Below are 26,750 nucleotides of genomic sequence, written 5' to 3'. Positions count from 1 at the left end.
CTGGGCAGGGCACACATCGCTTCTCGGCCTTTTGGCTAAGATCAAGTGTAGTACCTGGGCAGGGCACAGGCCCAGGTTTTGGGCTCCATCTACAGTAGGGAGCGTGAAAAAGGATGTTTTTTCCTCTCCCTCCCTCTCTTTCTAAAATCAGTAAAAGCATATTAGCTTGGTAGGATCTGATGTATTCCTTGTGGGAGCTTTGTAAATTGTTGATCTCAGAGATCCAGCTGTTTTTATTAAAGAAAGAAGAGAGATCCCGGTGTGGACAAATGGTCAGTTAATATAAATAATGGAAGTGAAGAGGGAAGGTTATGGAGCTATGATGAGTAAAATGAATGTCAGTGCTTAGGAGGGGGGTTGAGGCTGACGATGTGAATTTCATAGTCATCTATGTAGACTCATCACGCTTCACACTTAGCATTCTGAGCATCACTTATGTTTGGACAATATTGTAGCTGTAAAGAGATGACACTAAGCTCATTTTATATACCTGTCATCATGATTTAAGTTCCTGCTCTGTGCCAAGATTTTGCCTAGCTGCTTTATGTATGTGTGGCTTCTAAACCCATGACAGCTACTCCTACAAATACAGTTACCCTTGAACAATGCAAAGGTTAGGGGCACCAACCCCCCTGCACAGTTGGAAATCCATGTATAGTTTTTTGTTTGTTTTTTTAATTTGTTGATCTTAGAGAGAGAGAAACACTGATTTGTTGTTCTACTTATTGTTATTTAACCACTGAGCCACACTGGCTGGGCAGGCTCCATCTTTTGAAGGGAGAAGTTTCAGGCTTTGTGAACACTTTATTTTTTTAAATTTATTTATTTATTTATTTATTTTTAATATATCTTTATTGATTTCAGAGAGAGGAAGGGAGAGGGAGAGAGATATAGAAACATCAATGATGAGAGAGTCATTGATCGGCTGCAGCCCGCAACCTGGGCATGTGCCCTGACCGGGAATCGAACCCCGATCTCCTGGATCCTAGGTCAACGCTCAACCACTGAGCCACGCCCGGCTGGGCTTTGTGAACACTTTAAAACCACCGCACATAGTTTCCCTAACTGTTAAATGGAGATCATAGTAGGGTCTACTTCCTGAGCTTATTATGGATATTGAGTTTATCCATATAAAACACTTTAAACAATGCCAGTCATATAATAAATAAATAATGTTAAGCCAGTGCTTCTTAACTATGCGAGCCCATAAGAATTACCTGGGAAGCTTTGAAAAATCCGAGATCAAGTCACACCTTAGGCCAATTAAATCACTACCTCTAGAGCTGGGACATAAATGCCATCCTACTGCTCTGGCTGGCGTGGCTCAGTTGGTCGAGCATCGTCCCATGCACCAAAAGATGGCCAGTTTGATTCCTGGTCAGGGCACATGTCTGGGTTGTGAGTCTGATACCTGGTTGGAGCGCATATAGTTGGGAGGCAACCAATCAACGTTTCTCTCCCACTCCCTTCCTCTCTCTCTAAAAAATAAAATTAAATTAGTAATAATAAGTGCAATCCTCCTTCCCTGTGCTCATGCCCCAGTTCATCCTAAGCCCTGACTCCTGTCCCTTGTTTTCTTGGTTGTAAGAAGACAAGTCATTTAATGTGATTCCCTCAACTTTCTTACCTGTAAGTTTAGTATCGGTCTCTACCCTTTCTCTTAACTTTCCTGTCTCTAAAAAATTGATAGAGTTACAGAAGAATAAGTGCACATACCTGCCTAAAGAGTAGAAAGGAGGAAGGAAAGAGGAAAGAAATGGGTTTTAATTTGGAGCTAAGGTGAAGATTTCAAAAGTCTTGCCCAAATTAATTGAAACTACTTGAACTTTTAATTGTTGGTTGAGGTGGAAAATCACACCTTCCACAGACTTATTTGGGGATATTTTTGGACTGGCAACCAGTTATCAGTAATTTTTATTTTATTTAATTAATTTATTTTTAATCTTTATTATTGAAACTATTACAAATGTCCCCTTTTTCCCCCATTGAACCCTTCTACCCCAAATCCACCCCACCCCACCCCCAGGCCTTCCCCATACCAATGTCTGTGTCCATGGAATTTGCTCATAAACATAGAAGTTCTTTGATTAATCTCTCCCCACCCACTCCCCCATCCTCACCTTCCCTCTGAGATCCCTCAGTCTGTTCCAGGCTTCTATGTCTCTGGGTCCACTTTGTTCATCAGTTTACTTTGTTTATTATATTTCACATATGAGTGAGATCATGTGGTACTTGTCTTTCTCTAACTGGCTTATTTCGCTTAGCATAATACTCGCCAGTTCCCTCCATGCTGTCCCAAAGGATAAGAGATCCTTCTTTTCTACAGCTGCGTAGTATTCCATGGTGTAAATGTGCCACAGCTTTTTTATCCACTCATCTACTGACGGGCACTTGGGCTGTTTCCAGATCTTAGCTATTGCAAATTGCACTGCTATGAACATAGGGGTACATACGTTCTTTCTGATTGGTGTTTTGGGCTTAGAATATATTCCTAGAAGTGGGATCACTGGGCCAAATGGCTGTTCAGTTTTTAATATTTTGTAGAAACTCCATACTGCTTTCCATAGTGGCTGCACCAGTCTGCATTCCCACCAACAGTGTACTGGGTGCCCTTTTCTCCACACCCTCACCAGCACTTGTCATTTGTTGATTTGTTGATGGTATCCATTCTGACAGGTGTGAAGTGATACCTCATTGTGGTTTTAATTTGCATCTTTTTGATGATTAGTGACTTTGAACATTTTTTCTTATGTCTATTGGCCATCTTACGTCTTCTTTGGAGAAATGTCTATTTAGGTCCTTTGCCCATTTTTAATTGGATAGTTTGTCTTCATTTTGATAAATTATATGAGCTCCTTAAATATTTTGGATGTTAACCCTTTATCAGATGTGTCATTGGCAAATATGTTCTCCCGTACAGTGGGCTCCGTTTTCGTTTTGTTGATGATTTCTTTTGCTATGCAGAAGCTTTTTATTGTGATGCAGTCCCATTTGTTTATTTTCTCCTTAGTTTCTCTTGCCCTAGGAGATGTATTGGCAAACATATTGCTATGAGAGATGTCTGAGATTTTGCTGCTTATGTTTTCTTCTAGGATTTTTATGGTTTCATGCCTTACATTTAAGTCTTTTATCCATTTTGAGTTTATTTTTGTGTATGGTGTAAGTTGGTGGCCTACTTTCACTTTTTGGCATGTACCTGTCCAATTTCCCCAACACTATTTATAGAAGAGACTGTCTGTACTCCATTGTATATTCTTGTCTCCTTTGTCAAATATTAATTGTGCATAATGATGTGGGTTGATTTCTGGGTTCTCTTTTCAGTTCCACTAATTTATATGTCTGTTCTTGTGCCAGTACCAGGCTGTTTTGATTACTGTGGCTTTGTAGTATAACTTGATATCTGGTATTGTTATCCCTCCAGCTTTGTTCTTCTTTCTCAAGATTGCCATGGCTATTCAGGGTGTCTTTTGTTTCCATATAAATTTTCAAAGTATTTGTTCTAGATCAGTGAAATAAGCTGTTGGTATTTTAATAGGGATTGCCTTGAATTTATAGATTGCTTTGGGTAGTATGGACATTTTAATGATGTTAATTCTTCCAATCCATGAACATGGTATATTCTTCCACTTGTTTACATTTTCCTCTATCTCTTTTTGCAATGTCCTATAGTTTTAGAGTACAGGTCTTTTATCTTCTTGGTTAAGCTTATTCCTAAATATCTAATTTTTTTGTTGCAATGGTAAATGGGATTTTTTTTTTAGTTTCTCCCTCTGAGAGTACATTATTGGTGTACAAAAATGTCATCGATTTCTGGGTGTTAATTTTGTATCCTGCTACCTTTCCAAATTCATTTATTAAATCTAGTAGTCTTTGGGTGGAGTCTTTAGGATTTTCTATGTACAGTATCATATCATTTACAAATAATGACAATTTTACTTCCTCCTTTACAATTTGAATGCCTTTTATGTTGTCGTCTTGTCTGTTTGCTGTGGCTAGGACTTCCAGTACTATGTTGAATAACAGTGGTGAAAGTAGACACCCCTGTCTTGTTCCTGTTCTTAGGGGAAATGGTTTTAGATTTTGCCCATTATGATGTTGACTGTAGGTTTGTCATATATGGCCTTTATCATGTTCAGGTACAATCCTTCTATCCCACTTCGCTGAGAGTTTTTATCAAAAATGGATGTTTGATTTTTATCGGATGCTTTTTCTGCATCTATTGATATGATCATGTGGTTTTTGTCTTTTCAGTTTGTTTATGTGATGTATCACATTTATTGACTTGAAAATATTGTACCAGCCTTGCATCCTTGAATAAATCCCACTTGGTTGTGGTGTATGATCTTTTTAATATATTGCTGGATCCAATTTGCTAATATTTTGTTGAGGATTTCAGCATCTATGTTCATCAAGGATATTGGCCTCTAATTCTCCTTCTTTGTAGTGTCTTTATCTGGTTTTGGAATTAGGTTAATGCTGGCCTCTTAAAAAGAGCTTTAAAGTGTTCCTTTCTCTTGGATTTTTTGAAATAGTTTCAGGAGGGTATGTGTTCATTCTTCTTTGAACGTTTGGTGAAACTCCCCTGTGAAGCCATCCAGTCCAGCGCTTTTGTGTGCTGGGATCCTTTTGATTACTGCTTCAACTTCATCAGCAGTTATTGGCCTATTCAAATTTTCTGACTCTTCCTGATTGAGTTTTGGAAGGTTGTTTTTTCTAGGAATTTGTGCATTTCATCCAGGTTGTCCAGCTTGGTAGCGTAATTTTTTTTTTAAGTGAAAAATAAAATTTTTATTTTATTTTTATATATAATTTTAATGATAGGTTAAGCTTGCAAATATATATTGTACTTTATGTAGCGAATAGGACTTTTTTTTGTTAATATGAGGTCAGTGATCGAAAAATTGCTTTTCAACCATTAAATTGAGGTGAAAGCATTAGGTTTGGTATTTTATTGCTCACATAGAAAATAAGAGTACTGTCCTGCCAACAGTGAGCTTACAGTTTTATTAAGGAAACAGAACATGTGCACAGAGAATCAGGATTCACAGAATAAAGGGGTGGAGAGGGAGGAATCATTTCTAAACCAGAAGATCAGAAGGTAGTACTTAGCTGGGCTTTGGACAACTGGTAGAATTCCCACAGATGGTCTGTGCTCTAGGAAGAGAGGCTTGCATGGACAAAGGTGTTTGGTAAACATAGGCAGGTGATTGCAGCAGTGAGCACAGTGTGTGTGTTGAAAGGGCGTAAATATAATTGGATTTGATAATCTTTCTGTAAAATTATTGATCAAATACTAAAGTGGCACATCCCTAAGTAATTTTATTACCCTCAATAAAATTAAATTTGTCATCTTCATTGCCTTGGGCACATTTTTCTTTATTTAAAGAAATATTTTTATCACAGTAATATATGCATATGGTTTTATTTAAAAATCAAATAAAATTGAAATTTATAAAAACAAATTTAAAAAAACTAGCAACCCTCAATTCTTCCCCAGATAAAATCAGTTTTCACTTGTTTTGCTGGTTTTTTTGGTTTTTACTTCCACGTGATAATATATCTGTACTGTTATATTTTGATTTCTCACTTTTAGACATTATCTCATCACTTCTGCTTATGAAATATGTGGAATTAGCTCTATTACATTGTCACTCCAAACAATTTCTTCCAATATTATGGACAATTTTAGCTGAATTCATGATTAATGTTTGACTTGTTATGACTATATAAGACTGTGTGTGTGAGGTGGATTGCCTGATATTAATATTTGTCTTATGCTTTCACTTTTATAATTTTCTAGAAACCTGTTCTATAATTTTTTTTTCAAACTGCTCTAACAAATTCACTGTTAACTGCCCCCCTCACCCAAATAATCAAATAATTTATCAAGTCTTTATTTCTGGACAAATTCCTCTTTGGCCCTCTTTCTTCTGCTCTCACTTAAGCTGGTTGTAGAGGTTGTAGAGATCACCCTGAGCTTCCCTCACCAGTCTGCCTGAACCTACTGTTTCTCGAAGTTTCTTCCTCCGTTGTGTTGGGGCTTCAGTAAGTCCCTTTAATCTGGAAAATACTCTTTTGGTGTTGGAAATGTTCCCGTATTAAATTTCTTACATTATTTCTTTAGACGCCTTATCAGTCTTTTAATCCTGATTTCTATGAAACTTAATCAACTTTATTTTCCAACCTTGTTTGTTTTTAAAATTTTAGCTTTTATGTTTTTAATATCCATGTTCTGTGTTTTGTTTTGTTTTTCTAAAGCACCCTGTTCTTTATAGTGTTCCATTCTAATTGTTATCTTTCTGAGGATAAACTAACAAGGCTTTTTTGGGGGTGGGAGGGTGTTTTCTTTTTTCCCCTATATTATTTCTTATTGTGGGAATTTTTGTGTGTGTGAGTATGTGTCTCTTTACTCAAACATTTGGTGATTCTTGGCTGCTGTGATTTAAGAATAGCATGTTGTGTATGTGACCAGTGGGCTTGTCTCCTGGCATACTTCACATTAGAAGGTGGGGATGGATAGAGGAAAATCTAGCCTGTTTCATTTGGGGACCCAAAATGTCGGTATGTGGACAAATTTTTCTCTTCAAACACCAAGTTCCTTAAGAGCAGAGAAGTGGGAAGTGTGCTCATGGCCCCATTATTTCTTAGCAGATTTTCACTAATTCTCACTTTTTCAACTGGTTCCTCACTATAAGCCCTTAGTTCCCTCAGGTATCCAGGAATCCATTGATATCCAGAGACTAAGCCTCTGCACTCCCTACCTGATAATACACCTACCTGGGTGCATGCGTTGGCGCGGCAGCAAGCTCCCTGGAGACTGACAGGCTTTCCAACAGTCTGCCTCTTTTCAGTCACTTGTATTCACTTCCAAGTGTCTTTGAAATCTCATCTACTTCTGTCTTCTCTCCTGTTTTTGTTTGTTTGTTTATTTGTTTGCCGTTGAGTACTTAATGCTTTTTAAACATTATTTTATTGTCATTTTAGTAGAGTCTTGGGAATAACAAGTGATCACTCCTTTAAAAGGACATTCTCCTTTGCCTCTCCCCTCCCCCCATCCTTGATTTTAAATGGAACAGAATTTTATAATAGCTGTGCAAACAATATGTGAGAATAAAGTGCCTATGAATTTTAATATATGAGCATTTGATAATTTAGATAGCAACTGTTTTTCTTAAGAAAAGCACCCTAATAATAGGGCCATTTAAATCAGTGCAATGCCTGATTGTAAAGAAATCTAATTTAATAAGCTGACTTGTGCTTGAGCCTTGAGTTCTGCTTTTCTTTATTACATGAGGAATTCACTAAGAAAGTCTGCGTCAAGCTTGTCTTTTATCCATACTGTATGTCATAATGACGCTTGCATTGTCTGCAGTTAGGTGCACGATTTTCACCTTGTGAATGTTGGCTAGTTATAATGCCACTTAAGTCATCACTCCGTGGATATTATGAGCTCCGTAGGAAGTATATGACTTATTTCCTTCCCCAGGTTAATTTCTTCTTACTGAGAAGTTCCTTTACTTTTGAAATTATTCAACCTTCACAAATTTCTGTGTCTATGAAAAACAGAATCATTATATTACACTCCAAGTTTAAGCCCTTTTCATTTTCTGTATGTGCCTTTTAGGTTTTATATAAGCAATACTAAGTATATGAACTATTTTTTTCTTCTAGAAAAAGACCTAAATTCAGAATAGAATTAAAGGGTTGCCATCTGCATATCTGTCCAAGGTGCCAAATTGTGAAACCTGCCCTGGAATGATTGAAAACGTGGTCCTAGGAAATCCAGGTTTCCACACGTAGGACTTCATACATTTTGGCGACATTCCAAGGGTTCTGCTTACATCATATCCACGTGACAGGAAGAACCTTATTTGTGTTTATAATACTCTGATCTTTAAGAGTAGGTTCTGATAACTAGATGATCTTTTGTTTGCTGAATACATGAGTAAATCTTTATTTCCTTTTGATGCCATGTGTAGTATTAAGTAGTAAGTGGGGTTATGCAAATTTGGAAAGAGAAGCCATGACTAAGCAAAACTCTGCATTAGACCTGGTCTTGAAGTGTGTGTGTGTGTGTGTGTGTGTGTGCGCGTGTGCGCGCGCGCACGTGCATGTAAATTTGTTGAAGTCTTTCATCTGCTGTCCTCTTTTTAGTTCTCTTTATTCTTGACAGATTACACCTTTAAAAATTATTTTATTGTAATTTTAATGAAGTATTAGGAGAAATATAAACTTATCTTTAACTGTAAAGTCTCCTTTGACTTTTTTTTCTTATACTCGATTTTAAAGCCAACAGAATTTCCTTATAACAGCTTTATTGAGACATATTTACATGTCATAAAATGGACCCTTTTTAAAGTGTATGATTAAGTGATTTTTAGTATATTTACAAAGTGCAACCATCACCACTGTCTGGTTTTAGAACATTTTTACAACTTCAGAAACAAACTGGAAGTCTATTAGCAGACACTCCCCATTCCTTCCTCCTCCTACTCTCTCCCCCTCCACATCCCCCAGCCCTAGGCAAACACTAAACTATCTCTATAGATTTGCCTTTTATGGACATTTCATATAAATGGAATCACACAACATGTGGTCCTTTGTGACTGGCTTCTTTTACTTAGTATAAGTTACAAGGTTCATTCGTGTTGGAACATGTGTCAACACTTCCTTCCTTGTTATGGCTGGTTAATATTCAATCTTATAACTATACCACACTTTGTCATCCATTCATTCATTAATAGACTTTGGGCTGTTTTCACCTTTTGGCTATTATGAGTAATGCTCTTATGAACACGTATTTCCAAGTTCTTATATGGACCTAACCTTTTGACTAGGTGTGCTGTTATGAACACTTATCTACAAGCTCTCATGTGGATATATGCTTTCGTTTCTCTGGGACATCTGCCTAGGAGTGTACTTGCTGGGTTAAATGGTGACTTTATGTTTACCATTTTAAGGAACGGTTTTCCAAACTAATTGAACTATCTTACATTCCCATCAACAATGAATGAAAGTTTTCATTTCTCTGCTTCCCCACCAACACCTGTTGTTGTCTGTGGTTTTTATATTAGTCATCCTCTTAATATAGGCAATAGAATTTTGCAATAGCAGCAAGATTATGGGCTTAAAGAGGAAAAAGGGAGAGGAGACCAAGCCCCTTCAAGGCCAATAGATAAAGTCTGTCAGGGATTTTCGGAACAAATTGTTTTGAACTGAGTGAAATCCTCAGTAAATTCTGCAATTTTCACTAATGCTTTTATGTGAGAAGTATCTTATTTGGATTGAGCTGGAAAAGAGAAAACAGCCAACAAATGACTTATTTTAGAAAGTATCCAACTTGTATTCATAGAAGGTCAACTCACGTAAAATAAATATTGAAAATTTGCTTAAAGAATATCAGTTTGAAGGGATGTCAAATGCTTAGCTTGCTAGCCACCCGTAACTCTGCCCTAATTCCCTTAAGCTGTGTTGTAAACACCTACTTTGCTGAACCCATGGACATAATCAACATAAACAAATTTGAAGATGTAAGGGAGAAAGTAGAGACATCCAAAATAGACTTAAATAACTCTGGGCTTAACTCTGGGCTTTATGGTTTAACTCTTAGGACACCAAATCAGTCCACTTACAGCTTGAGCACTAGTGTCAGCTGAATCATGTGGTGGGGGGGTGGGAGGGTAGTGGCAATATGCTTTCCATATTAACTACTTACTGTAACTACACACTTACTGTTCTTTTGCTGCTTAATATAGCACTAGATTCATGGGGAAAGCCAAGTTTTATTTAGCTGGAATATTGCCTTATTGTTCACAATCATTAGCATGTTATATTGTCAGGCTCCCCTTTCTATGTGCTGTGATTGTTTTTCCCATTCTCCTGTGTACTGAAATCCCATATAAACAGGTTCCTCAGCTGTTAAATGCTTGTCTAACAGCCAGTCTAGATATGATCTTCCAGTGTGGAAATTTAGATAGACTATTTTACACGTTTCTTATATTTTTTATCTATACTGCCTGTTTCCCCTGACAAGAATTCAGCACTCAGTAAATGCCCACAGAACAGGTTAGCTGACCTACTACTTAGGTATCATCAGGAGTTAGTCTTTTGTTAGCAGACTGAAATATAGTGTCACATAATTCTTTGTTCTGCCTGCAGGCCTTTGCCTGCATGTTACTTGGAGCAAATACTTATCATGTGGTTCAACATGCAGGTTCATTCTGGGGGCAGGAGTTCAGGGTAGATCCTGGCTAATTTAGCAATAAACACACCTCTGCGTCTTGCAGAATCTAATCAGAATGGTAAGATATGTAGTTTCATTCATAGTGTCTAAGAATAAATGGTACTTAATTTATACTAGTCATTTTATCATCTTGCCCTTTGAGAAATTGGTGTGAGGCCGAGAAAGAACTTTGTCATGGGCAAGGGTTGAGAGAGAGCTGTAAAAATATAGCCTCTCATTTTACATGGAAAAATACCAGTCCCATTAATTACAAGATGTAATTATGTACATAAGCTTCTCATCACTCTAAAGAAGTGACTCTACTTCTGGAAAATGAAACGCAGAGGTAAAGTCCAGTCTAATCTAGTGTAGCTGGCGTTTTACAATTCTTTTCCCCATTCTCCTGTGAATGCATATTTAGAAAAAAATATAATTCATATTTTTTTATTCTCACATATTTTATAAAACATTTTATGCCCATACATTCTTGTAGGCTTTTATTAAAATGTTGTTCCACACACACACCCAAGGACCTAAGAAACTACAATGAATTAGGATTCCTACCCCGTACTACTCATCAACTTTATTTGTTGATTCAGGAAACATTTTTAAAATATTTATAGGTATGAGACAGTGTTCTAGGTGCTCTGTAATAATGATGATAATAACAGCTAATTTTGTTAGAGTGCATTGATCAAGTCGTGTTCTGAGGTCAGACTGCCCTGATTGAACTGCAGTTCAGCTACGCTGTAGTGTGGACATGGACAAGTTAATTAATCTCTCTGCTTCAGTCTAGTTGTCTCTAACTGGGATGTATTAGATTCTGGTTGCGGCTTTGACAGATTACCACAAATTTAGTGGCTTAAAATAGCATAAGTTTATTATCTCACTGTTCTGTGAGAGGTGTGGGGGCTCAGCTGGTTTCTCTACTCCAGGTCTCATAAGACCAAAATCAAGGTGTATGTCAGCCTGAGTTCTTAGCAGGCTCTTTCAGTTCCTTAGCTGGTTGTAGGGCTGAGGTCCCTGTGTCCTTGCTGGCGTTTTCTGTTTCTAGAGGCTGTCCACATTCTTGGGCTTGTGACCTCTCTTTATCATCAAAGTCAGCAACAGCTCATTGTTCTATCTAATAGATTAGCAAGTTTTCACAAATTCTTTTGTGAGGTTTAATGAGGAAATAAAAAGCTACTTCAATAAATCTGTCTCCACGAGGCTAAATATTTTGCTTATTTTAACGGCTGATGTTCTTATAGCTCTGAGATTAGCATTTCATCAGTTTTATTTTTTTCTCCATGAGGCTAAGATTGTAAGCCAGGAAACCTTCATGGCCACTGAAAAGCCAAAGCACGTGACAAGCACTACAGTAAATGTCCTGATTAGAGTTAGTTGCCTTCATGTGATCTTGGTCCAGCATTACTGATTATGATTATAATCTTTTTTAACGAGAGCAAATATTTGTCACATGATTCAATGTTTTTGGAACAAAAACATTATGGTACAATCTTTTTTAAGTGCTGAGTAATTTTTCTCTGTGTCTTTGCTTGAGAAATGGGTCAAGAATGAATGAAGTCTTTCGAGAAAACTTGAATAATTTAAAGTGGCACTTATCCCTAATGGAGAAATCTAGTTCTTGTCTTCAGAAAAGGTTGATGTTAAGGAAAATGATGACTGTTTCAATTATTAACCGTTATTCCATCTGCAGAGTATTCTTAAACCTTTCAGACCCATGAATTAAAACATATTCTAATTTTTATTCTAATTCATAGAAATAACTTCAAGTTTCAAACAGTTAAAATATTTTATTTTATTATTTTTTTTAATCCTCACCTGAGGATTTTTTTCCATTGCTTTTCAGAGAGAGTGGAAGAGAGAGAGAAACATTGACATGAGAAAGACAAATCAGTTGGTTGCCTCCCGCATGTGCCCCAACCAGGGCCAGGGATTGAGCTGGGATCAGACATTTGTGCCCTTGGCTGGAATCGAACTCAGGACTCTTCAGTCCGCAGGCCTACACTCTAACCAGTGAGTCAAACAAGTAAGGCTCAGACAGTTGAAATATTTTTAACAGCTGCAGAGGTTCATGTACTTCCATTTCTGAGACTCTTCTGTGGAATTTCATTGCTGAGTATCCTTACTCTCCTACCACCAGATAACTCTTTTCTTGTCATATAGATGACTCTCTCTAATCCAATTCCAACTTACCACTTTGAACCAGCTAGTTCTTTAAATATACTAAATTATTCCACATTTCTTTAAGATGTGTTCAAGATATAGATGTCTCTTAATTCCTATACTTTTTTTGTCTTACTGTGCCTTAAAAGTGTCATAAGTGTGTATCAATCTATTAAGACTAATTTTTTTTCTTTCAATCCTCACCTGAGAATATTTTTTTCCATTGATGTTAGAGACAGAGTGGAAGGAAGGGAAGGAGGGAGAGAGAGAGTCTTATTGGTTGGTTGCCTCCCACACACACCCCGACCAGGGCAGGGATCAAACCTGCAACCCAAGTATGTGCCCTTGACCAGAGAATCCAACCTGCAACCCTTTGGTGCGTAGGCGATGTTCTAACTACTGAGCCACACCTGCAAGGGCTAAAACTATTTCTTAATTGCTTTTTATATGCAAGGAATGCATTGAGGGATTTTAAAATATATGTAAAACCCAACCTCCAACTCTGAGCTCACATTTACCAGTTTGTGGATTTTTTTTTTAAACTTTAACTGCCTGAAAACATCAGATACATTCTTAATGAGGCCTTCCTGACAATCTTATTTATAATTGCAATCACCACCCTCACCCTGGCCTGTACGCCCAGTTCCCCCAACCCTATTACTGTATTTATTGTTTAATGTCTCATCCACTAGACTCTAAGCTCCATGAAGTCAGGGGTTTGTTTTGTTTTCTGCTGTATCACAAATGCTTAGAATTGTGCTTGGTATAGAATAAATGATTCAATAACTATCTCTTGAATGACTGTTTCATACATGTATTTTACAATTTACATATATAGGACAGACAAGACATGTTTAAACTATATCCAGAATCTGCCCATGTCTTACCATCTCACCACCACTGACCTGGTCCAGGGCCAACCTGCTTTTCTCTTTGGACTGTCCCAGTAGCCCCCTAACTAGTCTCCCTGCTTTCACCTTGGCCCCTTATAGCCTAGATTCAGCTCAGCAGTCAGAGTGGTCCTCTAAAGTCAGATATTATCCCCAAAGCTTAAAACCCTCACTCAGGGTTGTGGGGGAAGGTGAAGGTCATGGCTTGAAATAAGACTGTGATAACCTGCCGTAGTCCTCCCCGCAGTCTCCTCACTTTACTTCCTGCCTCTCTCCCACCTAATGCTGAGTGGCCCAGCCCCAAGGCCCCCTCAGGGGTCTAGCAGTTGCCATTTCCACTTCTTAGCATGCACGTCCCTCTTTCCTTCAGCTTTCTGCTTGGTTGTCACCTTAGAGAAGCCTTCCCTGCCCCCCTGACTGGTGTTAAATGAAATGACATTCCCCACCCCTGCATGACTCTGCTTTATTTCCTCTTATCCTGCTTTATATTTTTTCATAGCACTTAGGTTGCTAATTGGTTTGTCTGTCTCCCCTTCATTTGAGTGTTTCGTAAAAGCATGAAGTTTCTTTTGTTCAGTGTTGTCTCTTTAGTATTAAAGAATGTCAGACACTTAGAAAGCACATGGTAAATGTTATAGATGGTGCACAATAAGTGTACATTGTGAGTTAATGTGTACAAAAATTGAAGCATTGCTAATTCTTTTTTATAATGTGAAAACTCGAGGGAGCCATTATAATTACCAATATAAATGCAAGAACATGAATGAATAGGCAGTGTTTATTATATTTAGGTATCAGCAAAAGATAATAAAAGTAATAATTATTATAAACTTTGTTTCTCACAAGCATGAGAAGGCTGCTTCTTATTTAGGCACCTTTGCACCCCAACTGCCTGACTCAGTGCTGTGCCGGGCATTTGCCTACCAGGCTTCTCTAAAGGAGTGGAGCCAGGCTGAGTCTCTCCCGTAGGAAGCCTTGCTACACAGAAGATTGCTGGGGGCTGGCAGTCGTGGTGAGATTTACCACAGATTTCTGGAAAGGCAGTGCAAATTGCAGATTCTCAGTCTGTCAGAACATATGAAAAGAGGTGAGGAGAAATATGCTGATAAAGTAAGGTCTTTGCTGCACTGTCAGTATATTTAAGTAAAGATTCAGGAGGTAAATTATGACTATTTAAGGTCCCAATGTGGTGTGCAGTTGTCAAAACCACTGAAGTAGAGGACTCTCAACATACTCAGTGAGTGAATCAGTGATGTCAGAGGAAATGGAAGTGCTCTGGCATTGAGTAAGATAAAGACAAGGCATATTCTCCTCAGTTACTTTTGCTTTTTGAGAACATGTCTGGTGATTCTTCTTTTCATGCCATAAAGGATTTAATGTTATTTTGTTAATAAGTTTGAGATTCTCTGAATATAACTGTCTCCATTCCCATTATTTGCCCATTTCCTGGGAAGATTATTTATTGTTATTTCAAAAATTGGAGGTAAATGATGAAAGTGCTGCATTTTTTCAAAAATGTTATTGTTATAAATTCATAACTATTTGAGAATTTCTTTTATTTGATGAGCTGTCTTCACACTCAAGGGTTTGATGTTTGATTTCAGAGACAGAGGCCAAAAGGCCGTTATCAAGGCTGTTGCTTGTACCCTTAAATGATAGGAGTTAAACCACACTTTTGTATTTTTTTATTTTATTTTTTTATATTTATGGATGTTTAATCTTAACTTTTATTGTTCCTATTCTTTATTTTCATATAGAGGTTAATTTGTTCTTTGAAAAACAGTACTGCCTTATTTGTGAACTTGTAGGTTCATACAATGAGCCAGCAATTTCACTCTTTGGTATATGTCCAGGATACACTTCTGTACATGTGCACCAGGAGACATGTACAGGAATGATCCTCACAGCACTGTCCCCAGGGAAAAACCTGGAAACAACCCAAATACTCACTGACAGGGGAGTGGATAAATAAACTGTCAGAATGAAATATTATACAATGAATGAATATTATAAAATGAACTACAGCCTCTTGTAATAATGTGAATGAATCTTAGCAATAGCTTGTTAGCAGCAATAACTTTTGTAAGTTAAAGACAACTCAGACATAAATATCCAGTCACAATGGAAGCAAGGGAATGAAGAACAAGGAAGTCAGGATGGTGTGAACCACAGTTTTAAACAGAGAAGACACACATGAAAACATCCAGACTCACTTCGTATTAGTCACTGTAAAAAAAAATAAAGAAGGAAAAATAGAATTACATTTTCTCTTCGTAGTTATTTATCTCTGTAATATACAGGTATGAGAAATGGGTAGTCTGTAATTAGTTTTTAATCACCTCCAAACTTAATTATTTCCCTTGCTTACTGCTAGTCAAGTAACTCTTGACTCTGCTAGCCAAGATCTTTGTGCAGTGGAAAATAATGCCATCATAAGCAACATACTACATGGATTATGAAAGTATTTGAATATGATTTATTTCATTTTTTAAAGTAATTTAAATTAATATGAAAAATTTCAAGTATCAAAAAATCTATCTCACCCTAAAAATTACATAGTTTATCGGATCATATTGTTTGTGATCAGTAAGAAATAATAATTCTAATTATAAATAGAATATTCTCCAAAACAATTCTAACAAAGATTGAAATCTACACATTTTTGGCATTGCTGCTTATGGTAGCATCACTTATTCTAACATTCAGGAAGGTGAAATGGGCTCATAGTAAAAGGCATTTCATTTAAACCTCTGGGTGCTCATGAAACCAAATCAATGAAGGTAAAGTAAAAGGAGTTATACTTAGTGTGTGTCAGTCACTCTGTTTTAAGTGTCAGTTCGTTTCATCCCCATCACAACCCTATGAGATAGTTAATATTACCATTTACAAATGAGGAGACAGAATTTGGTGAAGAGTCTAAGGTCGCACAGGTACAGCAGTCTCCCATATTCATGGAGGATACATTCAAAGACCCCAGTGGATGCCTGAAACCGCAGATAGTACGAAACCCTATATATACTGGTTTTTCCTATACATACATACCTATGGTAAAGTTTAATTTATAAATTAGGCACAAAAAGATATTAACAACAGCAATAACTAATAATAAAAAGAACAATCATAAAATATACTGTAATAAAAGTTTTGTGAATGTCGTTGGTCCCTCTCTTTCCCCCCCCCTCCAGTAATTTTTATATTCTTCAGTCCAGACTTATGTCTGGATCTGTGCAATTATTCCTTACCTGCAGTCAGTGGCTTGGTGTTACTCGTTTTAGGGGATCCTATGCTAAAGTCTCTGTATAGGCTCAGTGCTTCTGGTGCAACAGGTTGTTGTCCATTGTAACGTTTTTCTGTTTGTCTTCTACCCACAAATTTAATGCCTTTTTTCCCATCTTAACTAAGCACTTATTGTGCACTGTGGCCATAACTTCTGCAATTTGAGGTGCAATGAGAAAACTAGTATGAATTCCTTTTTCTTTCACAATTTCAAGAATAAAAGATTCATTTTTACCGTAGATCTTAGCAGCCTCAGCATACAATTTTTCTTCTTAAGTTGAGGACTTTCATCTTTTCACTTAAAGGAAGCACATTATGGCTTCTCTTTGGCATATCCGGATTGCCAGCATCATTACTCTTGTGCTTTGGGGCCATTCGTAAGTAAAATAAGGGTTACTGAACACATGCACTGTGATCACGACAGTGGAGCTGATAACCAGGGGCTGGCTACTAAGGGACTAACCGGCGAGGAGCATCTACAGAGTGGTGATGCTGGGCAAAGGGATGATTCATGCCCCAGGTGGGACGGAGCAGGATGGGGTGAGATTTCATCACACCACCCAGAATGGCGTGCAGTTTAAAACTTAGGAATTGTTTGTTTCTGGTATTTTCTATCTAATATTTTAGGACTGCAGTTGACCTCCAGTAACTAAAAGTGAAATGGCGGGTAAGGAAGGACTACTGTAGTAGATGGCAGAACCAGGATCCGAGCCCAGGAAGGGCCTCCAGAGCCTGGCTTCTTACCTTGTGCTCTGCAACCATTCGGTGCCACTTTATGTGACTGTTTTCACTTCCTGCAGTGACATCATGTTAGTTATACATTTGTAACACTGACTAGTCATCTGCTGCTGCATCTCATTTGCCTCACTTTTCTGTTTCGTAATCACTTGACTGGGCAAAGCAGCTGACCTAGCCAAATGAAGCCAATGTGTATTAGTTTTAACTGGATTGTTTTCATTCTTTTAGGCATCTGTCTAAAAGATGGGTTGTGATTATTCCCATAGCAACTTTACTGTGTTTAAATATTGACAAAACAACCAAATCTTTGAGAATTGAGGGGAAACTTTTCATATGTCTGCCTATGAATTTTGGAACGTTGTTGGATATTTGGGCTGTATATGAGGTTTTTAGGCTTTTGTATGAGAGGCATATATCAGGTTCTGAACTCTATAATATGTTAGAGATTATAAAGCTATATAGAAATTAAAATTGTTCTTCAGTTTTCTTGTGTACAGATTCCTGATCACTAAGTTTAGTGTCACTCATGGTGTCCCAGGAAGGTCTCTTGTGTCAAATTTTATTCAAATAAGTGACTCTTGATTTTAACAAAGTTAAAGACAAAAATCAAATGGAAGTTTCCACTATGGATAAAAACCCAACCATTATCTTAATTTGGGGCAATATAACAAAAAATTGAACACATTTTATGCAGTGAATAAAGCTCTTGGTTTTGAATAAATTAGGAGTTCTTTAATGTTAGCTCAGTGGTTGAGCATCCCAGGAGATCACCGTTCAATTCCCGGTCAGGGCACATGCTGGGGTTACAGGCTCGATCCCCAGTAGGGAGCGTGCAGGAGGCAGCCGATCAATGACTCTCTCTTCATCACTGTTTCTCTCTGTCTGTCTCCCTCTCCCTTCCTCTCTCTGAAATCAATAAAGACATATTAAAAAAAAAAAAATCTTTAACGTTAAAAAAGTTAAATGCTTAAGGAGCATAAAGAAGGCAAAGGTTCCCCTTTTTTGATGGCCTATCTCAGTCTTTAGGAAGTTTTTTCTGAATAAAGTGTTAGAATTTAAATACTTGTGTACTTTTGTTATTGTTAGTATGAAATGTGCCTGAAAACATTTTTTATTTTTATTTTCAGATGACAGAAGTGATGCTCAGGAAAGTAGCTTAAGAGACTTAATAAAAGAGCTGCCAGACACGCACTATTGCCTCCTCAAGTACCTCTGCCAGTTCTTGACAAAAGTAGCCAAGCACCATGTGCAGAATCGCATGACTATTCACAATCTCGCCACTGTATTTGGACCCAATTGCTTTCAGTAAGTTAGTGAAGTTTTGCTTTAAATATTATCAAATACCCCTTTTCTTTTAGCATTGCCTGAAATTACTGGGATATAGACCCATATGTCAAACTGAAAAGTAAAATAATTTATATTAGAGAAGTTCCATCTTGTTATTGGGCATTTTAGCCTTGTTTTTTGTCCCCATTTTGAAGAAAGCAAAGAATATCTTATGAAATCATCATTTGTAATACTTCAAATAACCTTCTTTAAAATTCTGGAAATAAGTTTTGCTTTCACCAAAAAGGGCATTTAAAAAAAAATCTAATCTGAAACATTGATTACAAGAAAGGGAAGGAATATGATGTAGTGCATAATTTTTAATGGTGATAAAGTTCAGAACATAGCTAATGGATGGAAAATTACAAGCAGAATGTGTCAGTGACAGAAAAATGTAACCTCAGCTACATTTATTTATTTCCTAGGAATAAACTAGACTGGAAATAAACTAGTTTCTGTGGTGAGTGCTACATCACTAGCCACAAGAACTTTTGTAAAGCTTTATATTTTATTTTCCCTGTTATTCCTTAAAGCTCTTTAATGTATAAAAATCGATCTTGCAGTTCAGGAACTTTGCTTTTAACTCTCCTATTAATCTCCACTGATATCAAACATGTTCCTTCTAGTTATAAGGTGAGAGAAAGAGAGAACACTCTTTAAAAGCTCTCAGAAATTCTCAGGAAGTTTTTTTCTTTTTAATAGTGTGTCTGCTTATCCACTCCATTAATCTACAGACCCATTCAGCTGCCCAGAACTAGTAATTTTACAGCCCGAGAACCACCATCTAAATATAAACTCTGGCTTAGGTCATAGTGGCTGCAGGGTTCCAGGACGTTTGCAGCCTACTATGGGGAGAAGTTCTACCTTAATAATGATCCCTTTGTAACCTTAAAGGTTTACATTTTAAATAACGGCATTTCATAGGATATGTTAGAGTCTCATGAATAAATGTCTCAAACACAGGCTCCACTAACTTCTTATCTTATTCAGGAGCTCTGGGGTAGAAAAAAGCTCTATTTCTTTTTTACACCTATCTGCAAAGTAAATTTTGTTTGGTGACTTACATGTAAGAAATAAAGGTAAGTAGAAAACTACTCAGCAATTTTTAAACCCTAGATTCCAGAAGAGGTGAAAGCAAATTTGTAAATAGAATGCTTATTTAATAACACAGAGATACATACCTCGTTGCTGACTTATTGGATTGGGCTTGATCTGGAATTTCTGATAACCTGCTTCAGTTAGTCAAAATATCAAATAAGTGATGAATTTTTATTATAGAGTCTACTAATTACTATAGCTTAAATTTTTTTTATTGTGGTAAAATATACATAATAAAATGTGCCATTTTAACCATTTTTAAGTGTACAATTCAATGGCATTAAGTACATTCCTATTGCTGTGATCTATTAATTGGTATGTATTTCTAAACTTACAGATACAGAAGTCACTACCAGGTCCTTTTCTCATTGGAATAGAGTATAATGCTTATAACAGATAGTGTTTATGGAGCACTTAGCAAGTACTGTACTCTCATTTATCTAATTGATTCTAAAAAGGCAGAAGGGGTTATTTTTGCCCTTTAAGTTTCTCTAACGAGGTCAAGGAAAAACAGACACTTTGACTCTAGTGACCACAGTTAGTCCATATATGTTATAAAGATGATCAGTGGGAAGCTGCCATTCAAGAGTAAGTCTCACCATGAACTAGTAAAAGACAAAGAAAGGAAATACCTTTCTCAATAACTAAGGTGAATACATTGTTTAATCAATAGATGAGGAAGTTTTATTTCTAATAGATAAGGGAACACCCTCATGAAATAATAATTTTTAAAATAACATAAAATTTTAGGTACAAAATATTGTCTATGAAATATCTAATCATAAAAATGAAAAGAAATACACCAACAATATATGATTGTTTGGTGTTCTAGCTGCTGGGCTTTGAGGTGACTCTTAATTATGAGGTTTTCAACATGTTTATTAATTTAGGTGATTGGGTAATATTATCATTGTAAAATATTCAAACAATAGAGGTATGTAGAATAAAAATCAAATACCCTCCATTAGTCCCTCCCATTCCTCTAGAGATAAAATCAGTAACCAGTAGGTGTATATCCTTCCATCTTTCTTTTTGAACACAGAATCAATCTATTCTTAAATATAAATTGGATCCTGGTACATAGATTGTGAAGCTTGATTCCTTTTTATGGTAGAACTTGAACTTTTAATATCAATGTGTTTATATAACTCATTCTTTTTAAAGTATTGAATAGTGTGAATTTGCCCTAATGTAACTAACTATTGATGAACACTGAGGTAGTTGTCATTTTAAAAAAAATATTTAAAAGAGTTGCAGTGTGTGGTGCCAGGTGGGTACTGGAAATACCAGGAGAACACTTTATGAAGTATATGATTGTCTAACCATTATTCTGTACACCTGAAACCAATACAAAATAATATTAAAAGTAATCTGTAATTGAAAAAAAAACTTAACCACCAATTTAAAAAAGGGAAAAAAATAAATGGGTAAAAACACACACAAAAAAACAGTTGCAGTGAACACCTTGAGTGTGACTCTTTGTGTATATCTGCAACTGTTTCTTTTAGAATAGATATCCTAAAAGTGGAATTACTCAGCTGAGGGGTTTACACATTTTATGATCTACTGTGGCAATGTTATAATAATGTTTTTATAGTGTCCTGTGGCACAGTAATAAGTATTTTTCTATGAAAAATTCATCCAACTTTAGACTGTAAGCTATGTATGTTGTATATGATTTTTCCTAAGGAAATTAGTAATATCCCAGTTACTAAGATAAGTAAAAATCCTCCTAAAGAATATTATTCTTAGAGATTAGCAGGAATTGCTTTCCCCAATTTTTTTTTTTCTTTCCCTTTCCCCACCAAAGTTTTGATAGTTATTTAAAGGAGTACTGGATTTTAGTGGTTTGAATAGCATGACATAAAAGAAAATTAGCCTAGTCTTTGTTCTGCCACTGGTAGGTGTGACCTTCTGCATTGTTTATTTTTCTATTACACTTTCTGTAAAATGGTACCTACAAAGTTTGCTTGAAAGCTAAGCAAGACCATAAGAGAAAGTCCTGGTGCGTAGTAGACAGCTGGTAGAGCAGTGTTGGAATACTTGCGCATGTAACTGAATACATTCTTTAAGGGAAAGATCAAGTCTTATAGACTTGGCCCATCATATCACTTAATGAAGTGGGCTCCTTAGAAACATGAGACCAAAGATAGGACATTCATCTTACCTCAGTTGTCTCAGTTTTCACTTTCTTCTTACATATAGTACAGGCCTCTTACAGTATTAAACAGTCAAACCTCGTTTCTTGAATGTCTCCCATCTCGAACAGTTCCGCTCTCAACCAAATTGTTCATAGAAAAAATGTCTGAGTTGTCAAACCAAACTTCTGTTTTTGACCTGACAAACCTTTCATGCTGATACCTCAACACAACAAACAGCATCTCTCAAGCAACAAACAAAGGAGAAGAACACTTTTGTTGCTGGCAAAATCAATGATAAGCACAATTTTAAAACATAAAGAGGTCATCAAGAGTGCTAATGTTGCTAAGGGTGTGAAAGAAGCAATGATCACAGGCGGTTGATGACGTAGAAAAACTCTGTTGATTTGGATAAACGAAGAGCAGTTAGCCAGTGATAGCATTTCAGAGGCAGTGATATATGAACAGGCAAAGATGCTGCATTCTGACCTGAAAGACACCCCTGGAAAAAGTGCTGAAAGTGATTCTTTTAAGGCTAGTAGGGAGTGTTTTGATAAATTTAAGAAAAGAAGTGTTTATTTATAGATTAAACAGTACATTAGACATGCACTGAATATAAGAAAGGTTAAAATTGAATCATTTGAGGTCTGGAATGGATTAATTCAATTTATATTATTTCTAAATGGGGGGAAAAATGATTCGGTTTTCAAAAAAATCGCTTCTCAAACAGCCTTCTGGAATGAATGAAGTTTGAGAACCGAGGTTCCAATGTAAATACTTTTTAATACTTAAGGAAAACATTTTCTTGTCTAATAAAACTTCTAAATATGAACCAACTTCTTCACCTTAGTACTTGTAACAGACACATATCTTATGACGTTCCCAAATAGCCTTGCCACTACCCACCTCCCAGACTAATCTGCCACCAGAGACTGACCTTCCACCTGCCTTGGGAATGCTGGGTCCTTCTTGCAGCTGAGTCATCCAGCCACCTTCCCAGAGTTGCTGGCTTCCCCAGTCACTTTCGGACACCTGTACTAGGGTCTCAATTCCTGACAGGCTGCCAGAGGGGCTAGATATGCATGCAACCTGGAAGTCTAAACAGTTAAATCCCTTTGACAATGGGAAACAGGAGTCAGGAGGAAAGTAGGTGCATCTCTTCTTTTTCCCGCCCTTGGAATCCATCTGCTGAATTAGACCGCCATACTAAGCATCTGCCAAGCAGACTGTTGTGTGTCACTTGGGTTCTTTGTGAAATCACTATGAGCATTTTACATTGTTTCACATCCCTATTTGCATCCTTTCCACACCCATGCTGCCCTGTATTCCTACTCCCAAAATAATGTACCAAAATCTTTGTCCTTGGCTCAGTCTCTGTTTTCTTGAGAATCTACCCTAAGGCACTGTGCACCTGAGGACACAACAGAGTGTTTCAAAACGTATTTTCGTAAGATATGGTGAGATATGTTGTACTTTAAGAATTTAAAGGATCAGGTTGGCTGTGCATAATTTTTCTTTTCACATACTGACTTTGGAGCTGATTTTCTCATAAACAGCAACTCCATGTGTCAACTGATGGTTGTTAGTGCCAAATCAATGCCAACAAGAGTCCCCAGTTTGAACTGTAGTGAAGAAGGGGACTTTATGCAGTGCAAAATAGCTCAGTTGTGATACAGCATGGCTGTGAAAACAGCAGGACTGTAGGACAGCTCTGGGGCCAGGTGGCCCTGGGGCCAGGCCCTCTCCAGTTACTCAGTTCTGCTTTGCGCCTCAGGGGTCTGCCTGAAGGTCTGCTCTGTGCTGCACTGTGCAGCTCCGCCCTGCTCCGCACCCGTCTGCTTCCCTCCTCCGGTTAGACATCTGGCTGTCTCAGCTCAGTTAGGGAGACACAGTCTGCATTCTTTGGTGGAAAGGGAAAGCTCCCTTCTGGAGACAGAAAGAAGTGGGACAGAAGTCCTTGCCCCTGCCCCCCGATTGGTCCATCCTTATGCAAATAAGGACTCCATTGCAGTTTGATTGGTCCAAAAGGCACTGTCCTGATTGGTCAGAATAGAGCCACTCTGATTAGCTGGAGCTGTGCGGCTCCAATTGGATGGGGAAAGGCTCAGTCCTATTGGTTGAAAAGCATTCCAGGGAAAGGCTCAGTCCTATTGGTTGAAAAGCATTCCAGGGAAAGGCTCAGTCCTATTGGTTGAAGAGCATTCCAGGGAAAGGCTCAGTCCTATTGGTTGAAAAGCATTCCAGGAGCCCCTTTATAAGGGCGGCTCAGCTGGCAGGAGCGCAGCGCAGGCAGGCAGTTTGGCTAGAGGACCCTGTGCAGAATGGCAGCTAGTGTCTGTTTTAAAAATTTTGAGTCCAGTTAGCCACCAGGAGCCCTTCTTAGTACGTATCTTTTTTTCCTCAGGATTCACAATTATAAATATCATACTTTTCAATATTATTATAGGACTCCTTCGAATTTGAAATTTCCTTTGACAAAACAGTTTTCAAAGCTAAAACTAATATTAGAAGAACATAATTATTTGTACTGTTATTTAGATTTCATTTAAAAATCTATTCATTAAATGACATTGATGAAGAAACCAAAGACTACCTAATGACCTTTAGCTCAGATTTTTTTTTTTTTTTTTTTTGGTTGGTTGTTACTATTCTTCACACTTTGCGTTAAGCTCACTGTGCACATTTAGTTTCCATAATTTAATAACATTAATAACATTAAATTTTAATCTCCAATAATAAAAATAAACCTACTAATTGCTGTGATGAGTAAGTCATTTTGATCAAAGTCTTCATTTCTTTGATTTCCTTTTTTCTGTAGATCTGTACATTAATTCTATCCCTTCAAACAAGTATTTTAATGCTAATCAATAAAGCAATCAGTAATATAGGTATTTCCCAAGCTTAAAGAGATAAATCAGTTTTTAATTTTGAGTGATAAGCCTTCCATGTGTGCTTCTATCCAAGATGTTACATTTTTGCCTAATGGCCATGTAAAAAAGGTTTTAAAGCTGCTATTGGCCTCCTTCAAATCTTGCAGAAAAATAGCACAGTCTGTTAATAGTGCCAAATCACAAACTCGTAATCTGTAGTTACATGATTGGTGTGTGTGTGTGTGTGTGTGTAATTAGATATTTGGACATCAGTAAATATTAGATGAGATCAACTAAATTTGTAGATACAAACAGGATGTGTAACAAGATAAACCTACAATGTTGTTGTCATCTTATTTGTTAGCTACTGCTAAACAGCTTTGTTTGGTTTGCAGCCCAGATTTCACTTTTGGAAAATGGGTAATTTGGATTAAAAAGTGTAGACAGTTGACATTTTTAAAAGTTAAGCCCAGGCCCTAGTCTCTCATAGTCATGTATTTATAACCTGTTAGCAAGTCTATTCATAAAATGCAGGTTGTTCATTTAATTTTTAACACAATTGTATTTATATTACCACCCTCTGTGAACATGTTTCTGGCATATTAAAGAATGGGTGATTGGAAAGTTTGGCCTTTTCTGTGCTGAAGCCTGTACCTGCCCTTTCCAGTGGTTACTTTATCACCTGTGCTCTGTGTTATCAATACCACTGTTACTGGTAAGTGTGATAATTGACTTTTCAGTTGCCCCTTTTTAAAAAGCGGGTATAAGTTTATGTTTTATTACAAAAGTAACATGTTTATTGTAAAAAAATTTTTTTCAAAGCAAAAAGTATAAGCATAAAGCTGAAAATGAAAATCACCCATAATTTTACTATCTAGATTCAGTCACTGGGCACACTTTAGCTTATGTGTTTCCTTGTTCTTTTCTCTGCATGCTTCCATATATATTTATGTTTAATTAAAGATGGGGTAATAAAGTAATACTGCATTACAACCTTTATTTTATGTCATCTGTTGTGGCATTTTTCTATGCATATAAATGATTCTACGTCATCGTTTTTAGTGACAGCATAGCATTTTGATATTTTGGTCAATATCCTTTATTTAAGCCTTCCTATAAATGGTGTGTGTTTGTTTGTTTTCTCAGCAATAATAATAGGTAGTATTTATTGAGTGCTTACTAACTTCCTGGCAGTGTTCTAAGTGCTTTGCATTTTTTTGCTAACTTTATCCTTAAATTCCTATGAAGCAGGTACTATTTTTTTCTCTGCACATGAAGAAACTGAAGCACAGAAAGTTTAACTTGCTGAAGGTCATGTGACTAGGAAGAGGTTAGAGCCAGGATTCTGAATCCAGACAGCCTGGCTTCTCAGTTCCAAGCTCTTAATCACCACTCTAAGTGTTTCCCTTTAAACAGCTTTGCAATGACTGTTCTTGAGCATACATTTTTCACTCTTCTCTACTTTCTTTGGATGTACTTTTAGAGGTAGACTTGCTTAGTCAAAGAATATTCATATCATCGATTTTTTCATTTTTTTAAAATTTATTGTTGAAAATATTACAGATATTTCCCTTTTTTCCCCATTGATCCACCCCTACCCAGGCCTTCACCACACTATTGTCTGTGTCCATGGGTTATACATACATGCATATAAGTTCTTTATTAATCTCTCCCAACCCACTCCCCAACCCCCTCCTTCCCACTGAGATTCATCAGTTTCATGCTTCTATTTCTCTGGATGTATTTTGTTTTTCAGTCTATTTTGTTTATTACATTCCACATATGAGTGAGATCATGTAAAACTGAACCAGGAAGAATCAGAAAACCTGAATAGGCTAATAACAACTGATGAAATCGAAGCAGTAATAAAAAAAAAAACTTGTAGCAAACAAAAGCCCTGGTCCAGATGGCTTCACAGTGAAGCTTTCTAATTCTTTAAGTTGTAGGGTTAAATAGTTTACTAAAAATTTTTCTTGCTTTTTGAAGTAGGCCTGAAGTGCTGTGAAGTTCCCTCTTCAGACTG

General features: G+C 36.9%; 1 protein-coding gene across 4 annotated transcripts in view; it reads left to right on the top strand.

Moving 5' to 3' along the window:
- FAM13A (family with sequence similarity 13 member A) overlaps window positions 1–26,750 on the top strand; it is a 264,235-nt gene that overhangs the window by 42,637 nt on the left and 194,848 nt on the right. For 3 of the 4 annotated variants that reach the window (XM_081157518.1, XM_081157517.1, XM_081157516.1), the window contains one exon: window positions 18,423–18,600. The exons of the other annotated variant lie outside the window; for it this stretch is intronic. In XM_081157518.1, coding sequence (XP_081013644.1) covers window positions 18,423–18,600 — 178 coding nt within the window. The remainder of the gene's footprint in view (window positions 1–18,422; window positions 18,601–26,750) is intronic. 4 annotated transcript variants of the gene reach the window in all.

This window comes from Miniopterus schreibersii (assembly GCF_964146895.1).
Source record: "Miniopterus schreibersii genome assembly, chromosome: 1".
Classification (NCBI taxonomy): Eukaryota; Metazoa; Chordata; class Mammalia; order Chiroptera; family Miniopteridae; genus Miniopterus; species Miniopterus schreibersii.
This window is presented reverse-complemented; position numbering and strand designations above follow the sequence as displayed.